This window comes from Chaetura pelagica, unplaced genomic scaffold, assembly GCF_000747805.2.
Source record: "Chaetura pelagica isolate M959 unplaced genomic scaffold, ChaPel_1.0 scaffold66, whole genome shotgun sequence".
Taxonomy (NCBI): domain Eukaryota; kingdom Metazoa; phylum Chordata; class Aves; order Apodiformes; family Apodidae; genus Chaetura; species Chaetura pelagica.
In genome coordinates this window covers 3,441,255-3,452,888 of record NW_009953811.1, presented here as the reverse complement: position 1 = coordinate 3,452,888, position 11,634 = coordinate 3,441,255, and the positions used below count along the sequence as shown (strand labels likewise).

The 11,634-nt window shown below is 43.6% G+C and overlaps 1 protein-coding gene across 1 annotated transcript in view; it reads right to left on the bottom strand.

Annotated features, from left to right (window-relative positions):
- Positions 1-11,634, bottom strand: part of BEND7 (BEN domain containing 7) — a 45,271-nt gene that overhangs the window by 528 nt on the left and 33,109 nt on the right. The window contains exon 8 of the mRNA XM_010001287.1: positions 5,970-6,020. Within this exon, the coding sequence (XP_009999589.1) occupies positions 5,970-6,020 (51 nt within the window). The remainder of the gene's footprint in view (positions 1-5,969; positions 6,021-11,634) is intronic.

Genomic DNA, 11,634 nt, shown 5'->3' with positions numbered 1-11,634 from the left:
CATATGGGTTCTAACTTTAACTTCTCATGGGGCTGAACTGCTGGTGTCTACACAGGCAGTGGCTGCCAAATTTCATTTAGAGTCGAGTTCAACAGGCTAAAGAAAAGCAAATGAAATAGATTTTTTTTTCAAATACAGATTTGACAGCAAAGTTTTTCACACAAGATATAGTGCACCCCACTTCAGATGTAAAGTGCTGCATTAGACTTCAGCACAAACTGCACTGTGCTGCTCACCCCTTTGAAGTTATGGTTCTGAAGAAGTGAAAAAAAGCACCACATGAATTTTAAACCTAGAGTATGTACTTTGGGATCTTCTTTGGAAAAAAAACCCCACCACTCCACAGCAGTCTAAATACATATGGGAGAACACACACAGACACATATCAAGGTGCATCGTATGATTATATCCCATCTTTTTAAAAGCACTTTAAGAATCTGCTTTTTCTAAACAGAACAATGAAAGATGGACAGAAGAATTACAACGAGAGAGCTAAGAACACAGGGCTAGCAGCAGACAGACATCAATCAGCCTGAGAGGCAAATACAACCCAGTGAAAAGGGAAGACTCATACAATCATGCACTGAAAGGATAAGGATTTATATTACAATAAAGGATTTATATTTAAGATTTCAAAAAAGGGTTTTTTTTTCCCCTGAAGTTTCGTTTTCTTGATATTGTGTTTCAAGAGAAAAGGAGACAACCTGTATAGAATTGGATTATCGCTGTTTTCTTATCATCTGTTTCTTTACCAAGAGATTGCTCTCATCTTTTCACAAAGCTGTATCACCCCTGGACCCAGGGATTGGGACGTTAAGTGTTTTGGCTTCTTTTAGGGATATAAAAATTCTTTCTCATCTTGAAATTAACCCCAGTGTGGAGAAACTATAGAAATTCTCAGCACAGCTGTGGTCCAAAGCATGGGCATAAGGAAGGCTCTCTGATGGTCCCAGGCTGTATGTATCTTTCAAATCTAATATTCTAGATGAAGATTCAATAAAAGGGTGTTGCAGCTGGCTTACATTTGTTTCCACATGCAGAACTTAAGGGTTATGCCTTCCTTTTGTTTTTTTTCTTTAAAGCACAAAATCCAGATGCTTTGTGTAAACTGAAAACCAAAACAAGATGAGCCTTTTTGCAACACCAACTTACGTAGAAAGAATCTACAAGCTGCCACATCTGCGTCCTGATAAAAGATCTATCTCACACTTTTCAGGTTCTTGTACCACGAAGAAACTAATCAGTCTTTCTTCTTAGTCCATGGTAATTACCCCCAGACCTGTCTGATCTGTCTCAGCTCAGGTCTGGACACAGACTTCAGCTTTTGGTAGGTGCAAAAGCTGGAACTGTGGAAGACCTGAGCTTTGATAACCTTTGTCAGAGACAAATCAGTATTTTCTTGAGATTTATCTGTCAATGCACTGAAGTTCCCAGCAAGTTGAACTGCCACAGTTCTTCCAATTTACTTTAAACACCCTTCAATCAACAGCTTTTAAAGCAAAGGCCCTCTTAGCACTGAGGAGGATTTTACAACAGGAGCATGATTTCTGCTCAGAAGTGCTAAAATTGGGCAAAAACATCTTCCTTAGTTTTATGAGGATGTACCAGCACCTTTTTTTCACAAAGCTTTTGAGTGCCGAAAGAGGATTTTGAAAACAAAACACCACCTGCTCTCGTCAATTCCAGGACTTTGCTAATGGTGGCCACAGAGGCCACCAGAGGGAGCAGGTTCGAACCTGGCACCTACACCAACTAACTGCACTCAGAGCGCAGTTCAGCTGGCACCAAAGGAGAGACACCTCCAAACCTGACCACAGCTGACCTGACCTTCTCTCTGGAATCAGCTCTCTTCCAACCAACGATGAAGAGCTGAGAGCAACCACCCTTTTGCCTGAGGTGTCCCAAATGAAGTGTCAGCCACAGACTGGGATCCATAAATCCAGATGTTGAGGCATTTCAACATCACTAGTCCACATATCCACATATCTTGTTGGTAATGTTAACCACTGTCACAAGCAGGACTGATGGAGCAGCAAAGGCAGATTAAAGGCATCTGAGTTTTTCCTTTTTCTGGGCACCAACATGTATAATTGATTAAAGTAATTCACTCTGCGTGCTCCTGCTTCCCAAGTTTGTTCAGTTCTTGAAGCCGAAGAAAGCAACTATCTGATGTCTGTCATAGATAGCTTCTGTACCCCACCTCTCCTCCCCATCCAGTCTCCTGCAAGATTCCCTCTTAAGCAATCCAATTCAGGCTGGTTTTATTCTACCAACATACCAGGTTAACCACAGATCATAGAATAATTTCTGTTGGAAAAGACCTTCAAGATCAAGTCCAACCGTTAACCCAGCACTGCCAAGTCCACCATTAAACCATGTCCCTTCGCACCACATCTACATGGCTTTTAAATACCTCCAGGGACAGTGACTCAACCATGTCCCTGAGCAGCCAACCTGGCACCTACACCAACTAACTGCACTCAGAGCGCAGTTCAGCTGGCACCAAAGGAGAGACACCTCCAAACCTGACCACAGCTGACCTGACCTTCTCTCTGGAATCAGCTCTCTTCCAACCAACGATGAAGAGCTGAGAGCAACCACCCTTTTGCCTGAGGTGTCCCAAATGAAGTGTCAGCCACAGACTGGGATCCATAAATCCAGATGTTGAGGCATTTCGACATCACTAGTCCACATATCCACATATCTTGTTGGTAATGTTAACCACTGTCACAAGCAGGACTGATGGAGCAGCAAAGGCAGATTAAAGGCATCTGAGTTTTTCCTTTTTCTGGGCACCAACATGTATAATTGATTAAAGTAATTCACTCTGCGTGCTCCTGCTTCCCAAGTTTGTTCAGTTCTTGAAGCCGAAGAAAGCAACTATCTGATGTCTGTCATAGATAGCTTCTGTACCCCACCTCTCCTCCCCATCCAGTCTCCTGCAAGATTCCCTCTTAAGCAATCCAATTCAGGCTGGTTTTATTCTACCAACATACCAGGTTAACCACAGATCATAGAATAATTTCTGTTGGAAAAGACCTTCAAGATCAAGTCCAACCGTTAACCCAGCACTGCCAAGTCCACCATTAAACCATGTCCCTTCGCACCACATCTACATGGCTTTTAAATACCTCCAGGGACAGTGACTCAACCATGTCCCTGAGCAGCCTGTTCCAGTGCCTGACAACCCTTTCAGTGAAGAAATTGTTCCTAATATCCAATCTAAACATTCCCTGGCACAACTCGAGGCTGTGCTTTATCCAATATTAGCTGTCATCTGCAACCGAGGCCCATTGTGCCAGGCACTGTACAAACACACAGTCAGAGAGACTCTTCCCCAAAGATTTTTCAAGCTAAACAGAGAAGACAGCTGGATAAATCTCATGAAGGCTCTCTTTAAAGAGTCTGTCAGTAACACCCTTTATAAAACCGCTTGTAAGACAGGGAAATCCCTCTGTAAAAGTTATATTCCACCTCTTTTGCTACGCTCCTTGACAGAAAGCATCTGTATTTTGGCTCTCTATCATAATTACTGCCATTATACTGTCTGTATATCACCTTAAATAATTTGCCTCCAAGAACAGTATGATATCACACAGATATATAGTAAAAAGAGGCCCTCGCACACATATAATGATGAGTGTGAGTCAAAGACTTGGCTTGCAGCCTGTGAGCATCACCTCCCCACCAGTGCCAGTTGCAGGGTGGTTTATTTAGGCATCATTCCACAGATAGTACAAGAAGTGTTGATGCTCAAAGGTGTACGAGCAGGAAGACTGCAGTGGTGATCTGCTGTGGGCTGGAAAGGGAGTGGTCTTCTCTCCCACAGCCACCTCAGCACACTCATTTCCATCAGTGACGTACAAGGCAAGTAGTAACTACAGAAACTGTGCTCAAAAGAATGCAGAGCAATGCAATAATTCTGCTTCTTAAAACGATTACCAGAGCAGTGAAAAGATAACACTACGTTGCATTAGCAACCTTTATTAGGGTCCTCTTGCAACGGAATTGCTTCCCTCCCTGATAAAGGAAACGAACAGGATGTCACTTGGAAGAGACCTTTCAAACCAGAGCTTCCTGCATCTATTATCCCAGCCGTCCCCTGAAATGTTATTCAGCAGCTGGCCAAGAAAGCAGCAGGGCAGCTCACAGCCAGCGCGTGCTCCCAGCCCCCACTGGGCCCGTGCCAGAACAAGACTATAGCTGCTTGTCCTCCCAACTGCTTCCCTGGTCCCATTCCTTAGTAACTGCACGTGCTCCGGCAGCGGAGATTCGAACGGCAGCGCTGCACGGCTGGCAGCTGCTGCTTGGCCACACTGCAGCAGTGGGTGACAGCTCCTTCCCCAGCCTTCCCACCAGAGATTAGACTGCACAGGGGACAGATGCTGCCATGGGACTAGTGCTCTGCCATCCACCCCACGGCCTCCAGGTACTGTGCTGTGTGCTCAGCAACCCAGTGTGAGCACTCTCCTTTGCAGCAATAACATCGCTGATCCGCAGCCACCGTTTGTTGTTACACCTGAGGAACACAGCAACAATGCACCATAACCCGTGACCCTATTTGTCTGCTCAAGATCTTCCCTGCTTTTTCTATGGCTTTGGGGATAACAAGCAGCACCTTGGTGAAATGACAGGGAAATGACCCTGTAATGCAGGGAAACTCCCATCTCCCAAGACTCCAGCCCCACTGGATTTCCAGAGGCTGGCAGCTCAGTTTCTGTCATCAGGGCACCCATTGATGGACTGACCGTTATTGAGAGGGTGCTTCAAATTTCAGTCTCACCCCCTCTTGATTTCAATACCACGTGCAACAGTCTGCAAAAACCTGACGCCACTGCATAGTGATGCTGCTGTTAAGCAACTCTGAGGCTTTTAAGGCAGAGTGGCTGCACCTCAAGAAAAAGAAAACCAGAACTTAACTAGCATATAAATACTTTTGCAGTCCTTCTCTGAACCAAATATATTATTGCTAAGGCCTTGGACAACTGAATAGATGCAACAGTTCAAGTTATTGTGTCTGTCTCTACCAGTAACTCCATCAAGAACTCAAAAAACTCCCAGAAATACCCAGGATGAGCACAAGTCTCTATCTGGCATAAGAACAGTAACTTAGTGGCCTTATTAGCTTAGCTGCTACCATGAACCTTGAGGTTTTATGAAGATGAAATAGAGGGGGAAATAGTAAGATTCTGATGCATTTGTTTTTTAATACAGGCCATTCAAAACTGAAGATAGCTGGGTCCTGTGTGCAATCACCTGACTGTATATGGCACGCCAGGATTATTGAAAACTGCTTTCTGTGCCATAAATAAATAAACACACACATTGGAAGCTGATAAAAATTTTAATGCATTTTACCTGTTTGTAGTAGAGAAATGTCCGGCTTCTCATCACAGTCAGTTGCCTCTGCTGATTACAAATATAAACAAGAAATCTCATTACTTTTACTGAATGTGGGAATGAGATTAAAAAGCTACATACTGTAGAGTGATTTTGCATTTTCTATCTACTTTCCCTAACTGCAATTTGCTGTTGCTGAGTTAAAAACTCACTGCTTGGAGGGAAAGGTCATGTAATAAAAATGCAAACTTAGAAGAGGGAGTTGGATATTAAGCAGCAGTTGTGCCAATAGGATGGAGTTAACACTTTCTCTTTTTAAGGTTTTGGGATATCCAGATGATAAAAGCAGTTGCAATGAGTGGTCCTTGGAGGAGGAGCCTGTCAGGCTGGTGCTCCACCCTCCGACAGCTGCCATCATCTGATACCTAGAGAAAGGGTGAATATCCCCTTTTCTACACCCAAACTTCCTGTGCCAACAGGCAAGCTCATTTTGCAGGGGACAGATTTACCAGGGCAAAATGTCTTCAAAGATGTAGGTGGGCACTTGGCATGATTAAAGAAGCCCTTTCTGTGCCATAAATAAATAAACACACACATTGGAAGCTGATAAAAATTTTAATGCATTTTACCTGTTTGTAGTAGAGAAATGTCCGGCTTCTCATCACAGTCAGTTGCCTCTGCTGATTACAAATATAAACAAGAAATCTCATTACTTTTACTGAATGTGGGAATGAGATTAAAAAGCTACATACTGTAGAGTGATTTTGCATTTTCTATCTACTTTCCTTAACTGCAATTTGCTGTTGCTGAGTTAAAAACTCACTGCTTGGAGGGAAAGGTCATGTAATAAAAATGCAAACTTAGAAGAGGGAGTTGGATATTAAGCAGCAGTTGTGCCAATAGGATGGAGTTAACACTTTCTCTTTTTAAGGTTTTGGGATATCCAGATGATAAAAGCAGTTGCAATGAGTGGTCCTTGGAGGAGGAGCCTGTCAGGCTGGTGCTCCACCCTCCGACAGCTGCCATCATCTGATACCTAGAGAAAGGGTGAATATCCCCTTTTCTACACCCAAACTTCCTGTGCCAACAGGCAAGCTCATTTTGCAGGGGACAGATTTACCAGGGCAAAATGTCTTCAAAGATGCAGGTGGGCACTTGGCATGATTAAAGAAGCCCGTTACCACTCAGGCACAAAGGTGATTACAGTGTATGTACACACATGTGCTTTCAACCCACAGATTATGCAAGATCATTTGAATTAATTTAGCCCAAGGTGAAGGAAGGCCAAAAGCCTCATTTGTTCACCTGGTATTTGCCACAGGCCAAGGGTATGCATAAAGATGGCTAATTTGGCTCAGCAGATGTGCAGTGATTGGCTCAGCAGATGTTAAGACTGCAGCACCCTGGAGTGTGGATGTGAACCCCAAATAAGTTATAGGTGTGTAACAAGAAATCAGTGCCTACCCTACTCGAGCACTGTCCAAAATTCTATTACCTTTGTCTTCTGGCACTTCAGTGTGATATTTAAGACCTTTAAAACACAATGAGATCTTTGAGAGCACTTCAACAAACTAGGTGTGGTCACAAAGGAGCAGTGCATTACATTGTACACGGTCAGTGTGGTGGATATACATCTACTCACATCCACTCATTGCCTGATATCCATAGGGATCAAATCTGACCAAGGCTACAGATGCACTGAGGAACTGAATCACCTCCCACCTGAATCTAAGCTAACTGTCCTGGTCATCTTTATCATGGCTCTACACACCAGTATGTTGCCTTTATGATGACATTGTAAGAAGAACTAATCCAGCTCCTGATCTACATTAGTTTCCTAATGTAGATCCATCAACCCTTGGCTATCCACCCCTGGACCAAGAGGTTGCTCTCTCTCTCCCATGTGCATGGATGTCAGATTAGTTTTAGTTATATGCTCTCTACTCAGTTATGCAAAATTAACTGAACCAAAGAAAACAAACCAATTGAAACCCCTACTACTGAGCAGCTTTTCTCCCACAGAAGGTTTAAAGGGAGAGCCCTGACAAGTACACAGCATGGACCTGCAAGTGACTCTGCAAATCTACACCTTTCTCTGCTTCCTGTGAGGAAGTGGCACACTGAGCAGAAACAACGTCAATGCTTGGTACAGCTTACTCCAAAATTCTTAAATTTTGGAAGGAACGGGTGGCTCAATAAATGGGAAGAGGTTATCTAGGCTGGCCTGAATCTGGCCTGGACTCCCAGCAGTGGAAGAACTGGGTATGCAAGGGAGGAGACAGCATGATGAAACAGCCAACAGGACATATATGGCTTAAAACACCAGAAGTGACAGTCTAAGGACAACTTCTAGTTATGTTATTAAGAACTACCTGCACCAAGTGATTCTGTGGCATGGTTGATGAAGCTGTAACTGGCCCCTTGGGCTGAAAGGACACAAGCTATGAAAATGGGGGAAGCCAGCTGTGAGTGCTGGCAATGGGATGGAAAGTCTTCCCTCTATCACACCAGGGTTGGTGCCAGCTAGGCTGTCTGCTCAAGTGATAGGTTTTCTGGAAATCTCAGCAGCAACTCTTGAAGAAGCTCTAGAGGTGTGGTGACCTTTCTGTCTACCTGCTCTTCTTACACCTGGCTAAAGCTGAACGCAGAGGAAGGCAGTAATACAGAAAGAGACAAATGGAAGCTCAGAAGTACCTTGCTTTCACAAGGGAAGGACTTGAGTCTCTGAATTTGCAGAACCAGCTACCTGACCATATTAATCAGGCACAAGACTGACAGATGAGGGTCAGCTCTCCACCAGATTTTCCAGTCCTGTTCTTCATGGCAGCACAAACATTTGTATGGTCACCAAGATCCAATCAAGTTAAAAACTGACAACATTGCTACACAAATGCTTGTGCCAGCACCAGACAGGGAGTGGGAGCATGGCAGATGCCCAGAGAGCATATTCTCTCTTTCCAATAACTGCCTGAATTTGTTCTGTGAAATTGGATGTGTAACCGTAGCTCCAGGTGAAGTCTGAGGCAAAGGGATGACAAACACCTTGACCTCCTAACGTGGATGTAAAACACCAGCTTCTCACGTGCGGGAAAGAAGGTTTCCAAGCAGGAAAGAAGGTTTGCCTTCAACAATCACACTCAGAGACTGCCAGCCAAACTCTTCTTGTCTTGAGCCAGTTTACAAGACAAGGCAAGGGATTTAGAGCCTCTCTTCTGTCATTTGTCTAGATAGAGGCTCAGTAGCTCTTGCAAAATAATCCTGGTAGTTGTTTCCTTTTAAGTCTTCCCTCTCCCCAACTCCAATATCGTCAAGCTGCTGATGTACATGTTTGTTCAGTTTACACCTGCTATTTTGCTCCTTGGGCAGAAGAATATGTATGTTTAGGGCTGGGGAGATAAATGCAGCAGTTACTGATTTTAATACTGCTGTCCTAATCTAAACTACTGGTCACAGGAGCACTGTACCACATGTTGGACTCACATCCTACATCCTTCCTGGTCCTGTGTGTCTTGCTAAGCAAAAAAGCTTCCCGATCTCTTGCAGCATAGATATTGTACCAAAAGCACAAACTGGGGAAATCAGAAGGATGAAGAGAAATAGAAAGTAACCCTTCCCCCCCCCAAAACAACGGAAGGAGCAGCTTTCACAAGGATGTGGGAGAAAAGGCCCATTTCCAGAAAAAAATAAAGGGATGCATTTTTTCTTCCTTCATTTCCACTATTTTACACTGCAATGAGGTAATGGTAATTTTAAACCACAACTGAAGGATAAAGCATCATGGCATGTAATTTATATAAATTAATCCAGCCTGAAAAATTTCAGCATGTTTTCTAACATTGCCTTTATGGAGTAGGGCCATCAAAAGCTTCCAGGTTAGGCACAAGGTAATCACTTTGCAGGAACATCTCTTCCCATGGGTACTTGGGGTGTGTTACTCACCCAATGTCAGCTTGCTTGTCTCTGTAATGCACAGCACAATACAGAATAATGGCTCACAGGCTCTTCAAAACATAAAAAGGGAGGAAGAACTTACAGCTGGAGATCTGTAGCTCCTGACCTGCTGCTTATTAACGGATGGAGAGTTGAGAAATCAAAAGGCTTGCATGCTATGTCTGGCACAGAGGTGACACGAACAGCGAGTCAGTTCCTTCTGATTTCACCCACATTTAGATCTCTGTGCTAATGGTTGACTGTCTCCCTCTGTGCTGCCCCTGGCAAAACCTACCTATATTCTCCTTTGCAGGGTGAAAAGACCATGCCGTGAGAAACCCACTGCTGCAAATTACAAGACAATTTGCATTGTAGTTCATGCTGTTTTAAGAGAGGAAACCTGTGCAAATGCCTTTTCCATTCACTTCCCTTCCAGGGCCACCTTCATCCCAGCAGCTGAAAGGTTCTGCTTCTCTGCTAGGAGAAGACAGATCTATGAAGCTGTGTCCCAGTGTTCTGTGGTGTTTGGAATGGAATGGAACCAGTAGACAAGGCTGAAGAATGTTATCATACACTTTAGTTTTAATTAAAACATCTGTTTGTAACATTAACCTCGCACTCCCGTCTCCCCTTTGTGACAGCCAACTTGTGAAATTTTGAAAAGACTGAACAAGGCCAATAAAAATTTAATGGCACTGACAGCTTTATTCTCAGATCTAACAAATAAAAAAAACCCTACCCAAGTCTCAGATCTCAGGCAATAATCTCAAAGAACTAAGAAAAAGTCAAAGCAAAAGAAATAAATTAAAAATATATATATTTCCAGCTATGAAAAATATTGTCACTGATTCAGAACTTAAATGAATTTTTATTTGGCTTAGGATAACAACCTTTCAAAATCTACACAGGGGAATTATTTTCTAGAAAGCAGAATTTTTAAGTGGTTTTTTGATTAGCTTTCCAAGTAGGGAGCTTTTCTTTCCCTAATTCTAGGAAATGAGCCAGACATGGTAAATCATGTTGAAGCTGGGCAGCTTCTATGATCCAGTGATCACAATTTCATTTAATTTGGAAACACTCAGGAGGGTATGTCCTATAGGAAGAGGCACAAAAGGCAGGTCCACCCCCCTGTTTTGCTAGAATTCTCTTAAGTTATTAATATCTCTGAAAGCTAGAGCAGGGTTTACATTATCAGACTGAAATAATGTTTCATAGGATAAAGCAGAGCATGCTGCTCATGAATGGTTTGAAACCAAAAAGTAGTCAAAGGATCTACTAAATGGCTCAGCAGAAGGCAAGTAGGATGGAAAGTCAGCCCCTCCTCTCTTAAATACTTTTGTTAAAATTTAGCCAACTCAGTGGTAATTAAAAAGTTGCCTTGTGGCTTCTGTAAAATAAATGGATCATCTTAAGCTCCCTCCATATGAAGCCTGCACATTCTAACAAACCAGAAATGGATGTAGATAAATGAGTGCAACTGGGCAGCAGGGAGACACACTGGCTCAGACAGTCCTGGGTGAATTTAGCTTAACACTGGCTCAGAGTTGTTCTCTGGGCACCTTAGTCTGTACCCACAAACTTGGCCAGCATGTTTCAGGTGGGGACAAAACTAAGACAGAATGACATATGGGACTATGAACATGAGGACACTCAGTTGGGAAGGCTCAACCTCTGCTCCACCAGCCACACGCAGACTGGAAGAGCTCAAGAGCTCAGTTGCAAGAGTGGTGAGTCCCACATCTCAGTGGCTGCAATTCCCATGGTTTTCAGATTCATAAAAGCTAAATCTTGCAGCATGTAATCCTGGGACACCTACCCCCCTAAACAGACCCAACCTCCCTCCATGCCTTCCCTCCCCTCCTGTTTTGGTCTCTGCAGGTTTCACACAACTGTAATAATTTTGGAATGGATTCACAACAAATAGTTAAAATGTGCACAGTTCCCACACAACCAGTTTTTACATCAGGATAAAGCTGCTGAGGGCTGTGAGACTATGCTACCAAATGTTGCAACATCTTTCCCTTTGTCCTACGGACGTCCCCAGGCATCTGCCAAGAGCCATTGTAGGACACAAAATAGGGCACTAGATGGATCTGCTGCCTGATCAGCTCTGCATCCCTCATATCAGAAGGTCACGGTTGTAACACACAAGTACTAACACCTTGTTTGAATGGGATGGAGATGTCATGCAAACAGCTGTCTGCTCCTGCCTCTCTGCAGCTACCTACTGCTTTAGTGTCACAAAGGCTGTGGAAACTTCCCATTTGCTCCAGTGCAAGGTCAGGCTGGGTTAACTTAAACCACCAGTGGAGATGGCAGTGGAGGGTAAGGTGCAGGTGGCCAGGGTGGTGTGTTCAATCATTC